The sequence below is a fragment of the Saccostrea cucullata genome, unplaced genomic scaffold, assembly GCF_032062105.1.
Source record: "Saccostrea cucullata isolate Sc308-1 unplaced genomic scaffold, CSIRO_AGI_Scuc_v1 ctg1312, whole genome shotgun sequence".
NCBI lineage: Eukaryota > Metazoa > Mollusca > Bivalvia > Ostreida > Ostreidae > Saccostrea > Saccostrea cuccullata.
The window spans coordinates 93926-117136 of record NW_026922024.1 but is presented as its reverse complement, the minus strand read 5'-3'; the positions used below and the strand labels follow the sequence as shown (position 1 = coordinate 117136).

Genomic DNA, 23211 nt, shown 5'->3' with positions numbered 1-23211 from the left:
TGCATGTATTAAAAATGACAAGCTATTCAAAATCAAAATTTTGACTTCAGTCTGTGTTTAGTTTATGGTCTCAAGCTCTGGGTAAAACTCTAGATTTTTGGGGAAATATAAACATTTAACAAGAAATCACAAGAACCCCTTGAATGTATTGATTCCTGGTTGCTTATTATCTATAACTGTGTTATTTGTTTATTTGATTCATGGAAGCAGATGGTATCATGCATGATTTTAAATTGAAGATAACATGATCCTTGATTTAAATATACTAAAATATAAAGGAGAAGGGCAAGTTTTGCTGAATGACAGATACTAACTATACAAAATATACAGTACTTAATAGCTAATGTCTGTCATATACACCAAGTCTCTCGTGGCAGCTATGTCCTGGATTTTAGTGAAACATTCTGTATTGAAATATTTTGACCACTAGATTTTAGAGTCACGTGATTGAGCAATCTACCTTTTTGATTTCAATGTGCGGAAAATTGAAAACTTTTTTTGTTTTGCCTTTCTAAAAAATCACCTTTAATATTGAATATTTTCCCTTAAAATAAACTTACCGTTGAATGTCTTCATGTAGTCCACATAATTTTGTGATGTGTTCCACTCCCGTACCACGATCGTTACAGTTTTCCATAGCATAACATCTTCCACAGTGTACTGGTCATCATTAACCCGTATCCAACCACTGGATTGAGAATCCTTAGTGATTATTATAGCATTGCGGGTTGTTGATATATTGCTCCATGTAAATATCAACTGTCCATTCATAAATTTTGACGATATCCTAAAACCTTGACCTGAAGTAAATAGATATACATGTACATGTATGTGTATTAATTTCCGTAAGATGTTGTTGTTTATTTTCATGGGGTTGGAAGGTGTGGAGGGGGTGAACCAAACAAAAGTAAGGAAGGTTTTAGTTTCGTAATGTCTGACTTAATGTTCCTTTAGTAGATCCAACAAATTGTTGCCTTTTTTACCTGAACACTACTCGTTAAAAGCATAATCCACCATGTTTCCCATTCATCGACGCAATTCCTTTCAATCCCTTTATAAGGAGCAGATCTTGTAAATGTATTTCGCCGTAGAGGTCAGACGGGTGTAGACGTATATCCTACACTACCGTGCTACTCGGTCGCGATGGAATGATCAAATTGTAGGAATTTTCTCCAACACAAGGAGAAAAGTCTTATGAAAAATACAAATCAATAAATTTCAGTAAAACTCGTTTAGAACGAACACGGATATTGCAAATTCTCGGGTGTGGTGAAGTCATTTTGGGTTCCCTCTACAATTTAGAAATTTCATTGATTCACATACTTGAGTCTCCATTAACAGTTGAGGAACCAATTCGGCGCACACATGCGATCTTCTGAAGATTTATTTGTAAGTTACGGACAAAATCCTCATCATATTCAACAGAATTGACAATCTTATATCCACGGTTGACAGTGACAGCGACTTTTGCTGTAACAATAGCAGTTTGTCCGTATGGTTTGTACTGAACATTTTCGGAATCTCGGACACCTGACAACTTACAGCGGACTGCGGACTTTTCATTTTAGGGAGCATGTCAAAATAAATAATTAGAATGTTACGTTTATATTTCATTGAACTCGATACTAAAATTTCCTTTTCATTTGCACGAGTTATATCAACAAATACATTGCATGGAATGTGTCGTCTCTTTCCTTGAAGACATGTCTAGTAGTGTAAAATCGTATAACGAGAATAAATTATCTATACGATAAACATGCTTCAAAACGTATTTCTAAACGGTCCCCGAAAGTACTCATTTGTTTACAGTCCGCTGTCCGTAGTACGATGTCAGGTGTCTGAGATTCCGAAAATGTTCACTACTCGGGGACTCGATCAAAAAAGACTTCGCTAAGATAACTCTCGTTCCATTTTTTTACTAAAGATCTTGTGTTGTTTTTATTTTTTTGTTCTTCTGTATTTATTTAAAGTCCCCTAAGGTGTCATTACAACATCTTAACTCAATGAACTGCTCTCCGGTGCGCCGTAACGTCATCAAACGTGGCGTTTTTTCGTGTGTTGTGTTTATCACCTTCCCATTTCGAATGCTCGGTAAAATGTCAAAAATTTACCAAATGCCTTGAATTTTTTTAAAAGACGTGAAAATGGATTATGGAATCGAATTATCGTAATTTTTACCTCAATCTTACCTATTAAACTTTTATTTCAAATTAATATTCTTGTTTTCTTTGATAAAACTTTGGCGTTTTGACAGCGCGTGCGCCGTAGGACATACTCTACGCACATTCAAGCATAATGCCATCTTTATTTTTGTTTGTATTTACTTTGTATTTTATCTAAAAACATATGATGCACTTTAATATGATTGATAAACATTTACTGAAAATTTCAGCTTAGTGCGCCCATAATTATTCAAGAAAAACGCTTTTTTCCAGACAACCTCGTATATGGAGATAACAAACAGTATTCAAGCTCAAAAGTCCCTTGCATGTTACACACATATGAAAGAGCAAGCACAGACCTCCAAAATATCAGAGGTGGGCTCAGATGACATGGAGAAATGAACATCCCTTGCTGACCTGTTTCCGTCGTGTGTTCTTTGTCGTGATCGGGAAATAACGGAATCAATTCGTCTACAATTACAGACTTAGTAATAAATACAGGATATTTGCATATGCAATATGCCTGACGTCACAATAGCCGTATCAGCCCTTCAGGGCTGATATGGATTTGCGTGGCTAATACGGATCAATATCACACCTTTCGTAAATTAAACCTTAAGAAACAGTCATTCTGATCATACACATATTTTGGGAGTACATACTCCCTTAATTCTAACTTTTTGATTGAAAGGATAACCTTGTTGACAAATAAAAAATAATTTTCAAATTATGGATCGGGTACATTTGAAATTAGAAGTAGAAACAAAGCCAAACCAGGCGAGACAATAGATGGTGTAATTGTAAGAAGTCATGGTTATTTACTTTTTTTCTCCTCAACTTAATGTGTACTGTAGGTTTTCTTACCAACTGTGTAAGAAACATATTAAAACATACCCTTTTCCACACGTTATCCTTTCAGCCTTCAACCAATATCAGCCAGAGCTAGAGCCGAAGTGTTTTGAGCTGATAAAGGATGTGATGTGGAAAAGGGTATGTATTATTCTTTATGTATATGATGGCTTAACAGATAGTATGAAAAACGTCTAAAAAATTTGACAGAATGTAAAATTGTATTTGCTGAAAAGGTAATTATATCGACCATAGATCTTACGCTTCCAATCTAAGTACAGATTTTAGCCAAATATCCGTAAAAAGTATGTTCTCTTAATAACCGATCAGAACTTTTTGTTTTTGTATCAATTTGTATTCTACATGAAAACTTTACCATGTGTAAATATAAAAAAAAAATAAGCATATAAAATAAATAATAAATCCTTAAAATTTTAGAAAAGTAGAGAAAATTCTTATTAGCCAATATCTATTTTAGTTAAATTATTTATGTCAATTTGGTAATATCATCTTTTATGATATACATGTAGTCTATTTATAGTCCCTATGTAATCTACACAAACGAAAACAGTTCATAACGCTACATATTCACCGGATTTTAGGCCGTATTACCGGAGAGTCAATGAGCGTGCAACGGCATTGTGACGTCACAATCAATACATCGAACAACGTTGTAAACAATGGTTGCAACGACCGCAGTGAGCTACGTATCTGAGCAGGAAAACAATTATTCAAACCTATTTCGGGATTATTTTTTTATATTTGGACGTCTTACACATAGCGAAACTTGGAAAGGAAAACACGGATGTTATAAACAGTAATCTGGAGATATTTTTTTTTTTTCAACAATGGAAGATTGCAATTGAAAATGGTGTCGTCATACAGCCTTCAATGTCTTATCTATTCAAATCCCGACTATATATTAAAACAATTATGGACTCTTTTGGTATTCAACACCAAAAGAGCCCATAATTGTATAATATGTCCTATGTAGTCCTATCGCTTTATGCGAAAAGAACTACATTCAATCCTTTGAAAACCGAATAGACATCGCATGATGTGCAACAGTATTTTTTTTAATTCTCAATATCCAGGGAAGGTAATGACCTTGACCTGACCTTGCCTTTTATATAAAACGGTCATATTTTATCTCACTGATACTATCCTTAGTGATATTGTCTTCTTGATTATGTGAAAATTTCATTGATTTTTTTATACAGAAAATATGCGAAGAATCCTACATTAAGAAATTAATCATTCTCTCCCGTATTGCATCAACTGAAATATATAAACTCCGTATGCAGGTGATGAAGGCATATTGCTGCATAAGTAAGAAAAGTTGACGATTGAGAAGTTAATTTAAGTCAGATTTTACCAGAAAGATTAGTTGTAAGATAACCATTAACGTATTTTCTAGTAAAAGATCCAGATATGAAACAGACCTGTCAGACGCTGTGGTATGTTTTATTGTGAATTAACAATACATCGTCGATAAATCTAAAAGTGGAGTTGAAAGACGCAGCAAGTCTTTTCTTCTTTTCACTTAAAAGATTTTTTTTTAAATTTGCTTATAACGGGGGCGCAATTATTACCTACGATTATTCCAATAGATTGTTGGAAGACCTGTCAATTATATCAGAAAACCTGTATTGTCATTTATCATGGGGAATTTTTGTTTGAAGGATATGGAGATAAAGAACAATATATATAGTTGAAAAGTCGCCAGGTCTTTTGTTTTTTATCTTGGTAAAAATTCTGTGATTTCAGAAATTCCAAATGTTCCTTGGATTTTTTCAGTATACTCAGAGATTAACACCACTTCTCGAATATATTGTTGAACAGTACTCGTCAAGTTTCTCCCACGCTAATGCTATGATCTTTGTGAGGAGTAAAGAAAGAGGCCTGGTTCAACATTTACTAGAACTAGTATAAGACTGATAAGTAATTTTGAAGAATGTCCTAAGTTTATATTTTGAGATAATTTGGCAAATTATGGACGTTTCATGCTATAATTTTCAACAATTCTTTAATTTCATTTTGTTGTTTTATGTTTCTTAATTGTTTTAAACACGAACTACATAGTTTTAATCTGATCGTATCAGTTCAATAGTACCACGGTAACCCCTAACTGTGCTCCAACTTCTCTCTCGAAATAAAATTAATGTGAATAATGCATAACTGTAAAAAGGGAAGTAAATGTACATAAAGCATTTTTCTACATAGACCATACAATTAAATAAGTGCATAATTACTAGTTGAAATGAGATGTTTTGTTAGATTGGTGTATTTTTTTTTAATTTCTACACGAATTCACAACTTCAAATCCTCCACACAACCCTGAACATGCATTTCTGTTACATATTTCAATCTGATATCGTTTCAAATATTTTTTTTTGGCTTAAAAATTTGAAAATAATGTTTTTTACTAACCATGGACAGAATATAACACTCCAAATAACAAAAGACTCAGACGGGTGGGTTCAAGCATCATCAGTTTGTAGAGGAGGACAATTGTACTCTTCTTTAAATAATGTGAACATTATCCTCTGCGACGCATTGATAAAAAAAACATGTACTCTAACTCTCTTGTTCAGTTCTGACCTCTTATGGTATATACCAGGAAGTTCACTACTACTTAACTAAAGTGATGGAGAAAAATATAACTATAAATATACATTGTGGTAATGTTATACTCATTTTAGGTAAACATTTGTATATGTAATTATCATTTGTTATTTTGTTTAAGTATTACCATATTTCTGCTTTTAACGAAATGAAATGAAAAAAAAATATGTAGATAACGTACAGTTTAAAACATCAAAAGTCTATAAAACAATACAAAATAGGAGCAGAACAAGCACTTACCTCCAAAACATCAGAGATGGTATCAGGTGCCATAGAGATATGAGCATCCGTACCGACCTGTTACACCCACCAACCGGAGTGCTCACAAAGGGGAAATCACTGAAAACAGCCGTCGTCAACTCCGTGTTCATGTACAAAAGAAATGAAGAACGTCTGTCAGCACTTTACTCAATTAATTAAAGTTTAGATGAAGAATTGTACTAAAAACAATGTTAAACAAAGGAACAACTTTCTGAATATTTTGTTACTGGTTGCATTCTTATAGTTAAATCAAATACGTTAAAATAACGAACAATGAATTTTTAAATACATACAAAGAAAATTCGTAAATAGTGCATAGAACAGAGACCCCTCGGGGTTCTAGAAGAGAGGTCAGGTGCTTAGATAGAGTAAGTTTCTCCTGTTCACAAAAAGCAAGATTTGTTTTAAGGTCGCCATGCTACCCTGACGTCAAAAATAAACAAACACTCAATAACGTAATGCACCGATAACCCAGTCATGTACTCTCTTTCTGCATCCTGTGAATCAATATTACACGTCTCCCAACAAAAACGTTAAACTTAGTACATTAGGCAGTTTTCAGTGGTGTAAAAATTATGCTATATTTATCTCCTCCCCACAAAAATTAATGATAAAAAAGAAGTAAATTTACATGCAGCGTCTTAATATGTACGTATTTATCAATCTATACAATTGAATAAGTAAATAATTGCCTGTTTATCTGACGTGAATCTGGTGTTTCTAGATTTAGAACTTTTATGTTACTTCACAGCTTCAAATAATTCGCACAACAGGTGTCACAATAGTTTTAATTTCTGCTATATATTCTTACCAAAAATGCGCAAGTTTGAGTACATGTAACTAATTCAAAACAAACTTCTGAGAAATTTCCTTTTCAGATCTTGTAAAACCATTCTTTATAAAGATTTTAGTACCAAAAAATACATGGGCATCCAGCAAGGCACGCAAGTTTGTTTCGGTCGAAGTCGAGCAGGTGCTTGAAAATCTAGTCCAGGGTCTAATCACTCCCCACTCTTGACAGTATATAGAAAGATCAGCACGCCCTAAATTTTAATAAATCTGGTCAATACAGGAAATTTACATGTTGTTTTTCATCTCATAAAAAATTCAGCTCCAGTCTCGTATCAAAATGCCCGAATCGGAAGGGAAGATTCCGGGATTATTTTGCGTCAGCCATGATTTGACGTGAACCAAAGTGTAATACTGTTATGACACCTGCAACATACATCTACATCATGTTTATTTTTCACATAGAATACTATTTTCTTACACAAATTATTTTTAAAAAGTAAATAAGTAATTCATCTGATCTTTGAGAGAAGAAAACAACCTTATTCACAAGACATGACGGATGAATTCAAACATCTTCAGTTTGTAGAGGAGGGCAATTTTACTCCTCCTTAAAATTATATGAACATCGTTATTTCCGATATATTAAAAACAATGTACTGTACTCTTGTTTTGTTCTTACATCTTATTATATATACCAGGAAGTTAACAACGATCTTTCTAAAATTATAAAGTAGTGAAGAAAATAGAAACTATGAACATATGCTGTCATATTGTTAAACTCCTTTGTTGATAAATATATATTAATTTACATTCTTTTAGAGTGGAGATAACCGTCGTAAAATGAAGTCTTCTGTACATATAAATGCTGAGTTGAACGCCACAACAAGTTTCTTTTTTTCTCATAGAACATTTAGAACAAATTCTGCTTCATATGAATACAAGAATAGGTCAGCTAATAACAGACAAAATTGCTAATCATGGGATTTCCAAAAGATGTTTAGAAGACCTGTTACCCAAATATTCAATAGATATTGTCAATCGGAACTCAAGCGGCTTTTTTAATATCAACTTTAGAGTACTTGTGTTGTACAATCAGAATGTTTATTACAGAAAAAATTTTGCAAAAGATTAATGGCTGGGTAAGTGAATCAACGAGTTCCATTCGTATTGAAAAATAGCTCCAGTCAATAATATCAAAAACATAAAATTTAATTTATCGTGGGGCAATGTTCTTCATGTACACTATATATAAAATTGAAAGTCATTAGTTTTGATGTTCTTGAATTTAACAAAATTCTGTGATTTTAATTTTCCAAAATTTCGAATATATAGGCATTCATACATGTATCTGATTTACTCCACATCTCGAATACATTTTTGTAAAGTACTCCAAACCTTTCTCCTTTCCTAATGTTAATATTTTAGTCAGGAGTAATGAAAGAGGCTTACTTGAATATTTACTGGAATACGCTATGCATCTTTGTTTCCAAGATTTGGAAACATATGCATGTAGAAATTTCTGTTTGATTGTCGACAGTATCAAAACTGATCGACATATGAATTTGTAGAATTACCTCATTTGAAATGGAAAAAGTAAGCGTATAAGTTGGATTACAGCCTGTAGAATTAATTCCAGTTTCTCTTAAATACAACTCCAATAGTGAGTCTTACAACCAAAAACTTTGTTGATACCTGTTTGCGCACGTTAATAGCTGACCTTTTTGTATTAGCTTTGTCCACAAATACCAGTACATGTAAACATTGATCGTGTAATTTATCTTTTATTTTCTTTTTTCTTATATGAAATATTAAGAGCAGAGGGATACTTGTGCGAGATTTTAACATGTATCTGAGAAAAATTCACAGTATTAATAATTTCTTCCAACTTCTTTATTGCAAACGTCCATTAATGCATAAAGGAGGTGATTTCACACGAATGTTTCGAAAGTATGGTTAAAAAAATTAGCAATTGTAATTTCGAAAACTAGAGCAGCGTATTTAGTAATGATTACAATAAATCAAGTGTTCACAATGTCAATGGTTTAAACAGTAAAACATAAATAAAGAATAGAACGGTTGATAGAAAATCGCTGTTTTTTTTTTCTTAAAACTAGATGAAATCCTGCGCACGCGCTAGGAATTTCCATTACAGACAGAAAGTATATAGAAAGTAGTTTCTACCGACACTGTATAGGCATATAGGAAAAAGAAATACTTCAAACATTCAAAATCTCTCATGAAGTAGATTTACGTCTCCGCCCTATTTGTATTAAAATAAAAAATAAATTCATTCATTGACATTTATTGTGAAACCTGATCATATTCTAGATAGTATACTTCAGATACCCCATCTCATTCCTGCGAAGGAAAGGGAAGCAGGAATGTGGACATTTTACTGATAAATGTTATTTTGGGGGACAGAGAGGGATTAATAAGTACTTTGGTCTTGTTTTCTTATACATATTTATTAACTAAGTTTCATTGGGGGGAGGGGGGCAAATTTTTGGTGATTTCCGAATAAAGTCCAATTTAATTTAATTTAATTCTTAGAAAGTCTTTATTTGAGTGTGAAAAGATAAATATTTTTCTGAATTTAAGTTTCATTATTTTTACAATATTTCAACCTACATTGAGAGACAGTCTGTCTCAACAAAGCTTTTGTTTGTCCCTAACATATATAATATACTTTTGTTTTTATTTCTGAAGAGCGAACCCAAAGTACACACATAAATATTCAATATTAACTCTTGACAACTTCCTGAATTGTTATACAACATACATTTAATGTTTACGTTATAGAAATATGACATTACCTTTTCCCTGCAAGCACTTTATAGCGTGGCACAAGTTTCTCTAAGGTTTAGCGTAAATAATATTATGACGTTATATTTTAATAAGAAAATAACTTTTCTTATTTTATTAGACTTTACCAAGCATAAAATAGAAGGAATTAGGCAATAAAATAAAGATTAAATGAAGTTTTAAAGTGCGTGAAAATGCGTGATCGTGGGGTAACGGTAAATGCGTGATTTTGCGTTAGAGATAGGAAATGGTATATGCGTTAAAATGCGTGACTGCGGGGAAGGGGGTTAAGTACTTAAATGCAATTTAATTTATTCCCACCAATAACTTGATAACTAATGTGTTTTGCAGGGACAGATGAACTGCCCAGAAGTCCAGGCTAACTGTGTGTCTCCCATGCTATTTTTCTTGGCTATAGGTTTACAACTTCTATTTATAGTGGGATATATGGTATATAGGTAAGCAATTGATTATCTTTAGGGTTAGAATTTTTTTGACTTAATGGTGTGAGGAAATTTAAAGTGGTCACCTGCAGATCAAAAACTGTGCATCAAAAATTTGAAACAAAGCAACTTGAAATTGCATAAAAGACACACAATTCAAAAAAAGCTAATTAAATAAAACTTTTACTTTAAAAAATCACTGTAAGCTTTGATTTATTGTTTTTATTTAATTTTGTTTATTTCAGATCTAACAAAGAAGCACAAGCCAAGAAATGTTTTAAGTTTTTTATCAAATTGTTATAAGCTTCAGAAATGATAAGAAGCATTTACAGAATGGAGAAATTGCAAGATCTGAAAAGAACAATAACTCAGTATGCAAGAGTTATCTTTCTTACACTAAGCGCCAACCTACGAAGTTTGTAGATCTAGTTAAACATAAGTAGATTTATCAAAATTTTAAAAATGTAAATGTATTCTATTTAGCGTGTGCAATATTTGGTGGAAGTTGGTTATTAAATGTGTTGGCGTAGATTTGCTTTAGGGCATTTCTTCATATTTTATCTTCGTGTTAATGTGTCTTTAGCTTTGTACTTGATTTAGTGGTTGTTCCGTTCCACCAAAAGCGCTAAAAAGAATATACAGTCAAATTTCCATTTACGAGTACAGTTTGTGAAAAGACAAAATGATTTGTTATTAGTAAGTAATCTCTGAAATATCAGTATTGTGTTCTTTCAACAAAACAAACAAATTCTGAATTAGGACCCTTTTTGTATTATTTTGAACAATTTCTATTTGGAATAAATGTAATCATTATATTATGCGTTATCTTGATGTATACATTCTAGTACATTTAGTATGTGTCTGTTACCATGACCGACGTAGAATAAAGAGTCTTCTAGAAATAATCTATTTTCATAAAGGAGGCCAGTCATCCAAAAATCAATTTAACTATCAAAGCGTTGAATTAACTGAAGTTTGTTGACCTGTTAGATAATATCTGATGAATTTATCATTTTTAATGGGACGAAAACGATTATATGGAAAATATATACTCACCGTCAATGAAAACGCAACACTCTAATTTTAGGGTGAAAAGTATATACGGGTTATAACTATGTACAAAAAAAGTTAGGACATCTTTTACTTTGCCAAATCAATTATTTAACGGTTGAATGAATTTCCTTCCTCTACCGGAAGTTGCTTTTTAGCCCTCTTAACAGAAATAAAATTTTTGCATTTTTAATAAAATTTTAAACAATATTTTGGGTTTTCAACGTTTTGAAACTGTTAATCATAAGTATTGTACTAAAAGGCCGGGAAAAAAATCCTTCTTTCTTTACCGGATGTGATGCCTATATTTCCTCAAAATGATTGATTTTCATTGCTAATGCTGGAAATTCTTAAAATAAAGAAAAAAAGAGCTGCAGATGCAAATGTACACTACATCACAACTCATCAGGCTCATGTGTTTCAATAGCATAAATAACATTTTCTTGACCGGAAGCCCAAGAGTTACTACACTACGCCATGTTAGAGAAAATTCGACCGCAGTATCTGAACAACAGGCATTTAAAAATGCCCAAGAATATTTATTTCGCTCAGATAAAGACATTGATAAACCTAATGGGTGGTAGAAATCGGACTGCGTACATGTATAATTTTCATAGCGGACTAGCATGTTTTGATTAAATGGTCGGAAGGGGGGGGGTGTTTTATTTAAATGTTATCTGTTAAGAGGGCTAAAAAATCAGCTTTCGGTAATGAAATGAAAACCATTCAACCATTAAATAACTGATTTGGCAAAGTAAAAGATGTCCTAACTTGTTTGGTATATAGATATAACCCGTATATACTTTTCACCCTAAAATTAGAGTGTTGCGTTTTCATTGACGGTGAGTATATATTTAAAAGCCATTTTCAACGAAAGGGTGACTTACTTTTTTGGAAGAACATAAAAAGCACTATGTGGCCCCAAGTGATTCTTGTGTGTTTTTTCATAAATCTAGCATATGGGTTGCAGCAAGCGGTCAGTTTTGAATACAAATACAGCTTTAAAGGCCCCCATTTGACCCAGAGCAACAAAAGCATCCCATTCTGGGATTACGGAGGAGGTAAGATTGTTTTCCCTAAGTTACACTTAGCGCGTTCTGATTAGCTGTTACCTTGTTAACGATAATATATTCCGGAACATGTTAGAATACTTTTATGCTGAATTAAAGTAATTAATTAATATATTGTTGATAAAAAAAGGTGATAGCTTGAGTTGAGTATTACAGCTACGTATATAAAAGTTCATATTTGACATGAGATCATCGCCTAATTGCACAATGTATTTACACAGTATTTGCGCAGTAGTAACATTAGTAAGTGGAGCTCTTAGCCCACATTTAAGCGAGACAGAGTCAAAATTCTGATACATTTCCATTTCAATAAAATAATGCATGTAGAAAAAAAATACTTGACGAATTAACTCAGCTGTTACATTTTAATTGGCAAATCTGTAGGATATTAATTTTACAGCATCTACTTGATGGGTTTAATTGCAAAATACAACATTAAGAGGGTTCAATGTCCTTCCAATAAACCATGAAATAAATATTCGCCTAAGCATATCATTTATAATGGAAATGAAGCGAATTGAGAAATATTATGAGAGGTAGAAATATATATACCTATTTTCTGAAAATTCATCAGCTTTATTTTTGATCAGAAGCCTGCCTTTTTTGAAATATAGCATGCTTTTTCGTATCAAATGAATACGAATAAATTTACACCATTTGCAGTTGATTTCGGAACTCCTCAGCTTTCCTTTACGTTGATAAATAGAACATCAGCGTTTGCAGTGGTGTATAATTCTTTATCACTGATTTATTTTGATATTTTTAGATGCTATCGCGTTCGATGATTATATCAGATTAACTCCCCATAGAAGGAACAAAAGAGGTAATTATATTGTTATACATGTCATTTAAATAGAATTCAGATACAAGTTTCAGATTTAACTAATGTAAACAATGTGCTTTTATAATTGAGAGAGGGTAAGGCTACATGAATTCCAAAATTTTTGTAAGTCTCAATGATTCACTGCTATATCTATATTCACAACATTTCCTTATTCGTTTCATAGCTAGAGCTTGCTGTTTGTTTATCTTTTTTGTTTGTTTGTTCGTTTGTTTGTTGTTGTTGTTGCTGTTTGATGATTATACTAGTAATTTTATTTTGAAGCATAAAAATATTTCATGTGACTTGACACATATGTCATTGTATCAATTTCAAGTCGCAATTTTTTTTTCCTGAAAGGTTGGGTCTTGAGCACTCTAAAAACAAGCTTTAACCAGTGGTTTGTGGAATGTGTTTTCAAAGTCACAGGACGGGGTCGTGTCGGTGCACATGGACTGGTAAAAATCATATTTTCTTTCAAATATTTTCTTGCTTTGACATCTATTACAAAACACACAAAAATCACTTTTATAAATTAAAAGCTCTCGCAGATTATACATTTCATTAAGTAGATAGGGCATATTGTTGATATATTTTTCTTTTACCAAGTGTTTTACGCATCAAAAATATTTTATTCAAACCTATCCAAATGGAAGAAAAGTCTTGGAGCTTTTTAAAATTACTACATGAACTATATGATTCAGATTAATTACCTATGTAACTTACATTTGATTGACAACTTCGTTTGATGCTTGTTTGTGTTCAGCGACTATTTTGGACAGAATGCTAAATTAGTGTTGTATCGTATTTGTTTTTGTTTTTTTTTTTTTTACTTTTTTCACAGACTGTTGAATTCTGTTATTTTGTTCGTGTATGTTGACAGGCTGTGTGGTTTACAGAGGACAAAGGTCAGGTCGGACCAGTTTTTGAGAACCAGGTTATGTGGAGGGGACTGGGTGTGTTTATGGACTCCTCTGATAATGATGGACAGGTAATCTTAATTGTTACGAGCATCTGTATATGCACGTGTACATCATATACAAAGAAGAACAAATGTGATGAATATTTATACCCCCGCTCCGAAGGAGAGGGGGGTATACTGTTTTACCCTTGTGTGTCTGTCCGTCTGTCTGTCCGTCTGTCCGTCTGTCTGTCTGTCTGTGTGTCCGTCCGAAACAAATTTTCGTCGCAGTTTTCTCAGCAACTATTCATCGTAGATGCTTGAAATTTTAACACAATCTTCTCTGAGGCATGCCATATGGTGGGATACATTTTCGCTTAAATCCAATATCAACTTCCTGTTTGTCTGTGCGTCTGTCTGTTTCATACATCACAAATTTTCGTCGCAGTTTTCTCAGCAACTACTCATTGTAGATGCTTGAAATTTTAACACAATTTTCTCTGAGGCATGCCATATGGTGGGATACATTTTCGCTTAAATCCGATATCAACTTCATGTTCGTCTGTGCGTCTGTCCGTTTCATACATCACAAATTTTTGTCGCAGTTTTCTCAGCAACTGCTCATTACAGATGCTTGATATTTTAACACAATTTTCTCTGAGACATGCCATATGGTGGGATACATTTTCGCTTAAATCCGATGTCAACTTCCTGTTTGTCTGTGCATCTGTCTGTTTCATACATCACAAATTTTCGTCGCAGTTTTCTCAGCAACTACTCATCGTAGATGCTTGAAATTTTAATACAATCTTTTCTGAGACATGCCATATGGTGGGATACATTTTAGCACAAATCCGATGTCAACTTCCTGTTTGTCTGTGCGTCTGTCCGTTTCATACATAACAAATTTTTGTCGCAGTTTACTCAGCAACTATTTATTGTAAATGCTCATCTCTCTGAGACATGCCATATGGTGGGATACATTCTTTTTTCAAATCGGATGTCAACTTCTTGTTTGTCTGTGCGTCTGTCTGTTTCACAAATAACAAATTTTCGTTGCAGTTTTCTCATTAGCTATTCATAGCGGATGCTTCAAATTTTATTACACTCTTTGTTTAGGCATGCCATATGGTGGGATTAATTTTGATATGAATCTGATGTCAACTTCATATTTTTCTGTGCATCTGCCTGTAATTGAATTTGTGTATATTAAAATGATAGTGCTTATTTACATTAGAGCGGGGGTATTACTAGTGAGCATTTGCTCACAGATTTCTTGTTTGTTTTGAAATTGGCGAATGATCTTAACATATTGGAATACTAAATTCTTTATTTTATTTTAGCATAACAATCCATACATTATGGCAATGGTTAACGGCGGAACACAACAGTATGACCACCAGAGGTGAGGGTTTAGTTTGATATGACAATTAAACACAAAAGATTAATTGTAAACTAAAGTATATCTAAATAGTTGTTTTCTATGAAAGAAGAAAATTTGTTGTTTTTTATGTTATTTTGTTCCTCCTTGAGAAAAAATTAGTCCTAAAATCTTCAAATTGTGAGAACATATTTCATGACCTAAATGATTTTTAAGAAAAAGTAAAATATTTTTATGCTTAAGGTATTCAATGTATAACGACCATCTTTTGTACCTAATAAATGAACGGTCCAATATTTTTAATCATGGTAGCAATTTGAAGATATTATCAAATGAAAATGCTCCACCAAAGGAATTTACAAAATTTTGATTATTGTCCAATTAATATCACTTTGAATTTTACATTGAAGTCTATGGGAAGTGAATGTTTTAATAAGATATTGTAAAAAGTAATTTGAATTTGAATTTCAAAGAAATCTCTTGGTGAAAATATGCATAAACTCCCTCTTTATTAAAATATAAAGTAAAATAAATTATTTACCGCAGAAATTTTGTGAAATCAAAAATTTTCTTCTTTTCATCAAGGGCAGATAACTTTTCAAAAACTGTAAATGTGCAAAATGACCGTCTCCTTACATGTTAAAAGTCTTGTGAATTTGGTTTATTTCACTTTTATCTTTTCTAGCTGTGTGCTTTTAACTAGTTTAAAATTATTTAAAATCAGTCAAAATCCCTTCGTTATACATTGAATACCTTAAGTGAAATTAATTCTTGTTGAAATTAACCAATATCTGGTGTATTTTCATTAACTCAAAGTCATGCCTGGGTTAACTTTTACATGTCAATAAACACTCAAAATATGTTTGAATCGTCTTGAGTATATTCTTTATAATGGGGCTTCAATAAACAGTGACCATATTATTAATACTTTATTGTTCTTTGCTATACAGTGATGGTTCCCAGCAACAGCTTGGTGGATGTCTACGTGATTTCAGAAACAAACCGTACCCAATCAGAGTGAAGATAGAGTACTACAGTAAAATCCTTACAGTATGTATTCATTTATTATACTTACCAAGTACCGGGCAATAATGATTTGATACATTTCATTCAAATGTATTTCAGTGATTTTACTTTTAATTTCTTTTCTTTTCTTTTTTTTTCTTTATTTTGCTCAAATACATATTTAAGACTTGATTCAGAGCAATTTATTTTATCGAAATATAGAGCGATTTATTCTATTGAAATATGTCTAAGTATCCTGTAAATAATTCTGAAAAGAATACTACATTCCCTTATCATCATTACTAAATTATACTTTTTCACATTTTATTTGAAGTTGAAAACATTTGAAAACACTGAAATGATAGTCCGTCTGAAAAACAAAATCAATGATCTACTCTTCAGTTGTTTATACATGTATTTATATCCAAAATGTCTGTACAAAGAAAAGATAACTCTATTTACCTTCTGCCAGGTATTTGTGAACAATGGTCTGACCAATAACAAGGATGACTTTGAGCTGTGTCTGAGACAGGAGAATGTTAATCTACCAGACAGTGGCTACTTTGGTATAAGTGCTGCTACTAGTAGACTCGCAGGTAATCATTAAAAGGCATCTCCATGGCAGTGTTACGTACGTATATTATGTAAATATCGTTAAGAGAATGCAAAAAGAAGAAACTGTTTATTTTCCAATTTCTATTTAATAGAATAGAATTCTTCAAGATTTATATGAATATGTATCCAGTATGATAAATAAGGGTTCTAGAGAATATGGCGTGATGTTTTAAAGTGTATATTGATTATAAAACTATTTGACGGCGTTGCTCGCTTGTTTCATTTTTTTTTATCATGTGCTTTTGGTGCGAATCATTACCGTTACAATTTTAAAATGTTAATGTAATTATAATTTAAAATTATACAGCCATATAACTCCTCTATTTACTGTAAATTTATTTATGCTATCTGTACAAAGTAAAACTTGCTACGGCGCTCGCAGATTTTAAAAGTCGAAATCTAGAAAATGATACATGCAGCATAAGTTCTCTGTCCTCCCAATCTCAATGGTAAATTCAGCAAGAAAAAAATATTAAAAATAAGTTTGATTTTATGCATGCAGTAATTACACTGTACTTTCAGCAGATGTTTTAATATGGTGAAAGTTTTCATAGAGAATGTTTCAAACTGACACAGGTTATTTTTTTTTTAGATGAACATAGGGTCTTGGCCTTTCTAACTCATTCACTTCTTTGGATCTCAGAACATACAGGCTGTTCATGAGGACTTCTTTCCTACCAAGTGGCACAAATTATTATAAAATAGAGAATAAATTCGCAGTTCTGTATAAAGGATTTGCTTCTTTATTTGCTTGAAAATAAAAAAATTATGTATTTTGATTTCTTTTTTTTTTTCTTCATTTTCAATCCTTTGAATTCGTTTCTAACTTGACATAGTCACAAGATCACGTACTTCTTTAATGTTTTTGAAATATGTAATTTACACATTAATTTTGTCAATGTTTGAATATATTTATGTCAGCTTTTTTTTTAAGGCAAAAAATAATACATGTATTATGGTTTAAAATCTGACTCTGAATAATAATATGTGTCTTAAATGATTAGAATTGACGCATTCATACACTTCTTCTATTTACTATTTTAACATGGAGGTGAATGACCGTGGTGTTCTGTAAATTCTATAATCTTATTGAACAAGGAACGGCCATAGGTATATTCATATAATTTTATATATACTTTTCTTCTGTTCTTTTATTATTGTAATTTCAGCACTTCATCTCCCATTAAATCACTTTTTGATTATTTAAAAGCAGAGTTTTTAAAATAAGCGAATTGAAATAAATATCATTTAAACAAGTGTACTTCTTCATTATTTTTCTCTAATTTAACTGAATTGATAGCCATTCGAATTTTTCAAAACACTTAGGAGGGCACCAAAGTACAAACGGAAGGGGTTTTCTTTTGACAAATATTAATTACATCACTCTTATGTTTACTTCCTCATACGAAAAGTTTTGTACGTGGATATAAACATACATGCTAAAAATAAGAACAAAGTACTTTATAAAGTATCATCTTGAAACAGTTTATAAACAAAAAAAAAACTATTTTTCAAGCAAATGTACAATGTAAAACACAAAGAGCTTTAATATTGTCTTATTTTTTATTAACAATAACAAAAACTGTAGGCAAAGAAAAATTGCAAAGGAATCTAAATGTATATTAAAGAAGAAAAACATTAATTCTGAAGGAGGTATCATGTTGTAAATTTTGAATTTACTAAGGCCCCTAGTAAATTCAAAATTTACAACATGATAGAGGGCCGTTAGCAACATTTTTCGAGTCAAGCTGTTATTTATTTAATGCCTGTCAATGAGAATTTTGACACGCAAGGAAGGAAAACCTTCCACAATCCAGATTTCTATTTCGTGGGATGAGAGATAATGCACTTTGTGAAAAAAGACAGAATTTTGTTTTTCTTGCCGGTCGAAGATAAATTATTTTCAACTTGAATAATTTTTTTTTCTCGAAAATCTGTCAGCCCTCCTTTATAAGTCAAACTGTCATCCCAAAAAGTACACAATTACCTATAAATTCTATATTAAGATATGTAATTGATGTGATAGTTAAAAACATTCTACAGTTAAAACCGTTTCAGAGTTTTAGGGTTTCACTGGACTTTCTTTTAAGAAGTTTTCATTGTGGTTTTTTTTTTCAATATATGGACAGAAAGAGGATATATGGAGAGAGAGATTCCTCTGACACAAGGAAGATATTCTCGTCCAAACAGCCATGAGTGACTTACTTATTTAGATATTACTCTTGGCAATGTTTATTTGATTATATCATAGTAATATCTGTGTTTGGAAGTAAGAGTATATGCTCTATAACTTGAACTTTTAACGAGGAAATCAACACTCGGCATTTAGGGTTCACATAAAGCAGCAAAAGCCTTTTTTATTCTCTAAAACCTTTCATGTGGAAAAATTTGATTGGAAAAGAAAATTTGTTTATCACAAGATTTTTTGAATTAAAGTAGGGGCCTACTCGTGGTAAACCGGAAGCCGGAATTAGCCGTTTTCGGTTTTAATATTATGGTTCATGTAATATTAGCAAGAACGTAAACAATGTCTACAGAAGTGTTGGAGGGGTGTATAAAGCTGATTTAGGGTATTTTGTGTGCAAGGATTGAGATTTATACAGTATAAAAACAAGCGCGAGGTCGAATGCCAGTCATTTCAGATATATTTTACCCAGGATGTTATATTGATACTATACGTTTATGATTGCATTGGTACAACTCCAATATTTCTGATACCTATTTACAGAAAACGTAGCAAATAATTTGCTCTTATGTCATTAAATATTACTTCTCGTTTATTGTTTTTATTTGTTCACAACTGGTATGATATGCAGATGGGATTTTCCTACTTTCGTTTTGACGGCAAATTTTCTACATACGAATGAAGGTACGCAGGCATACACATGTAATAAAAAAATCAACACAGGGTACTGATCTTGTATATGAAATTTTAGACATAATTTTGCTTGCAAGGCATTGTATATCTTGCTTATAATCTTTTGTAAGTAGTAATAGGCATCTAGGAAAGTCGTATCATTAGAAATGGACATGCCCCCCCCCCTGTATATAAAATATTCAGAATTAAATGTGAGAATAAAATTTATGTTTATGATTAGGAACGGGTAAATGATAAAATTGTTTTTAAAAAGTATATTTCACTTTTTAGCTGATTTATAAATATTTTTGTTGACAAAAAAGACTTTAGCTATTGAACTGCGAGGGGGGTACCTGTATGTTTTACCCCATATCTCGGTGAAAAGACAGATTACCAATACATTCATCATGCCTAAAAGATACTTCAAGCATCAGTTGACATATATAAAGACAAAAAAATCAGGGTAAACAAATTAATTATTCTAGTAGAGAGCTTTATTTGAGTTTTGAGCTGAGTTACTTTATTAGGAAAATGAGATTAATTCTACAATATTTGTAAGTTTCAACCAGTAATGTGTACTGCAGCCTGAAATTATTCAATAATATCCTTATCCTTGTGATTTATGTTCAAAAGAATTTATTTGCCGTGTGCTGTGACATAAAATGTAGACCGTCTTTATAACAGTCGTGATTTTGTTTTTGGTACAAGAGGGTACATGAGTGTTTCACACCCTATCTCATTAAATATATAGATTATCTATATACTTTTTGTGCTTTTGAAGTAGATAAAGTATCTCTTAATGTAAATCAGGACAAAAATTGCACTGTTAACCAATTAATTCCACGAGTAGGGACCTAACTTAAATACTTTAATGCGATTGAAGTAGCAAAATAGAGAGAAAATTAAAAAAAAAAAAACAATAACTATTTTTAAGAAATTTATATTGACATTTGTGATGATTGAGTTCGGGTTAGTGTGCTTAGTTTCAGCTGGAGTATCATATTCTGTACAGGGTAAGAAGCAGATTTACGTTAAATTTAATAGAAGTTAAAGGCATGAAGCAGTATATATTGATTTTTCAGTGCATCTACAAAAGTATGTGTTAATACCATGTAAAACGTTTGTCTTATTGCAATATGATGCTTTTATGATTAAAAAGGAGCGGTGCTATCCTTTATATTCAATTAAAACATCTCATCGTTTTGCATTTTTCTTGATAATGAATACGCTTTGTCAAAAAAAAACTTCAAACTCATTTTGACCGTTGTGGACAAAGTAGGGATAAGGTTTAAATAAAAATCATTATTCTGTCATAAAGACTGATGTGGCATTCATTGATTGTAAGAAAATAAGCAATCATAATTATATTTGGGTTATATGTATTATTAAAGTGATGTAAATTAAGGAAGTGCGATTATTATGCTCTAGGAAATGAAATCAGCATGAACGTATTTAAGTATTCTTATTTCTTAAGTGATAAAAATTTATATCACTGCAGAATTTCAAAGAAGCAGTGAATTAAACGAGTGCGTTTATTATGCACAACTCATTAGGTAAATCTTACGTTATCCTTTACGGGAAAATGCAATATACATGTATCAGAAGCAAAGTGTTCAAATATTTATAATAAATTCCTGCATAAACATCCTCTAAAATGTTTATCGTATATATCGATACAACATACAACGCTCTAGAGGTTAACGATTAAAAGGACTAAAATCTTATTTAACAGGTTGGGAACACATCCCCTTTAGCGAGATCATCTCGCTAAAGCGCGATTATCCTTCCCTAGCGGAAGAAAAAGCATTGCCATAAACGAGAACTTTGTTGTTTTCACTATAAAAAAATCAAAAACCTCGTGCGTATTGAAAATCCGGGAGAAAACTGCATTGAAGTGTGAATTTACTACAAAAAACTGACAATATTGGCTAGAAATTTTAGAAAATCACTGTGCGTGTGAGAATAAGAAGCTGAAATCCACGTGAAAATCGGGCCTTTTTAGCGAAGGTTTTTTTGATTTACAGTCATATATGTTTTTGAAGCACATAAAATATGCATAGAATCCAAATTATATTCGTTAGGGTGTTAGTTTTCCATTCTTGTAAAAAAAAAAAATAATAAAAATAATGTTCTTCAGAAACCCATGATATTTGCTTAAATATTAAATCTTTGGTTGACGCTAAGAAGCGCAACAGGGTTGTAACATCAACCTGAAAAAAAAAACTTGACAAAAAGAGGAGAATTTGACCAATTTGAAAATCCTATGTTGTGTGGGTAGAGGGGGAATGTACCTTCGAACTTTTTTTTAGTTACCACTTACCCTTCTTTTCATTAACACTGAAACGTGCCTGTTGAAAGTGAAAAACATGTTACCTTGAATTACTTTTCATAACTATACGAAATTAGAGAAAACAAAAATTCGAAATTGCATTTTTGAAATAACTGCTTTTAAAGTGTTGTTATAATTTAAAGAAGTATGCCCTAGGTATTCGTATTTTAATGACATACATTCTTAATGTTTTTACCGGTGGCAATGAACAGTTCATCGTTTGAGGACACTTCAATTGCGTTTAATACATATGTTGGGATCCTGCATAAGATAACATGTGTAAATTTTGATAGGGAATCAGATGCTTTCCAAAACATAGGCTACATGAAAGAACACCGACAAGGTGGCATTTTTATATCTTAACACAGACCTCTAAAATATCAGAGTTTGAACCAGGTGCCAGGGAGGAGTGGGCATCTCCTGCCGACCAGTCACACCCGTCGTGTCCTCCATATATCATGATCGAAATATATACTCACCGTCAATAGAAACGCAACACACTAATTTAAGGGGTGAAAATTATGTACGGGATATAACTATGTACCAAAAAAGTTAGGACATCTTTTACTTTGCCAAATCAGTTATTTAACGGTTGAATGATTTTCATTCCATTACCGGAAGTTGATTTTTAGCCCCCTGAACAGAAATAAAAAATTAGCATTTTTAATAAAATTATTGACAATATTTTGGGTTTTCAAGGTTTTGTACCTGTTAATCATAAGTCTTGTACTGAAAGTCCGGAAAAAAAATCCTTCTTTCTCTTCCGAATGTGATGCCTGTATTTCTTCAAAGTAACTGAAAGCACGCATTTTCATTGCTTATGTTGGGAATTCTCAAAATAAAGGAAAGCGAGAGCTACAGATGCAAATATACACTACATAACGACTTTTCGGGCCCATGTGTTTCAAAAGCATGAAAGACAGTTCCTTGACCGGAAGTCCAAGGGTTTCTACACTACGCCAAGTTAGCAAAAATTCGACCTCAGTTTCTGAAAAACAGGCATATAAAGATGCACAAGAATTTTTATTTCGCTCAGGTTAAGACATTGATTAACCTACTGCATGATAGAATTCGGGCTGCGTTTGTTGTACCTGGCGGACTAGGACGTTTTAATTGAATGGTCGGAAGGGGGGATGTTCTTAAAGTTATGTGTTACTTTTTAAGGTCTAAAGATAACATTTAAAGTTTAAATGAAGTATCATTGTTCTGTAAATTTACTTTTTACATTTATGTATTCATTTTTAATCTT

General features: G+C 32.1%; 2 protein-coding genes across 4 annotated transcripts in view; one reads left to right on the top strand and one right to left on the bottom strand.

The window, feature by feature from the left end:
• The window catches only part of LOC134261078 (uncharacterized), an 80655-nt gene extending 75021 nt beyond the window's left edge, over window positions 1-5634 (bottom strand). For all 3 annotated transcript variants that reach the window (XM_062743551.1, XM_062743550.1, XM_062743552.1), the window contains exons 1-2: window positions 5442-5634; window positions 561-800 (exon numbers count right to left, since the gene is read on the bottom strand). In XM_062743551.1, the coding sequence (XP_062599535.1) occupies window positions 561-800; window positions 5442-5502 (301 nt within the window). In that variant the 5' untranslated portion in view covers window positions 5503-5634. The remainder of the gene's footprint in view (window positions 1-560; window positions 801-5441) is intronic.
• Window positions 5635-11897: 6263 nt separating this feature from the next.
• On the top strand, window positions 11898-16768 carry LOC134261072 (protein ERGIC-53-like). Its single transcript, XM_062743547.1, has 7 exons — window positions 11898-12045; window positions 12821-12877; window positions 13235-13332; window positions 13758-13865; window positions 15119-15180; window positions 16107-16206; window positions 16634-16768. The coding sequence occupies exons 1-7, from the start codon at window positions 11898-11900 to the stop codon at window positions 16766-16768; spliced, it is 708 nt and encodes a 235-aa protein (XP_062599531.1).
• Window positions 16769-23211: the final 6443 nt, after the last annotated feature.

Excerpts from the sequence above, each read along its gene's own strand:
- LOC134261072 (XM_062743547.1), top strand. The coding sequence starts at position 11,898 with ATGTGGCCCCAAGTGATTCTTGTGTGTTTTTTCATAAATCTAGCATAT. Across the intron at positions 13,333-13,757 it reads GTGTCGGTGCACATGGACTG|GCTGTGTGGTTTACAGAGGA; the intron begins GTAAAAATCATA and ends GTATGTTGACAG. Across the intron at positions 15,181-16,106 it reads CAACAGTATGACCACCAGAG|TGATGGTTCCCAGCAACAGC; the intron begins GTGAGGGTTTAG and ends TTTGCTATACAG.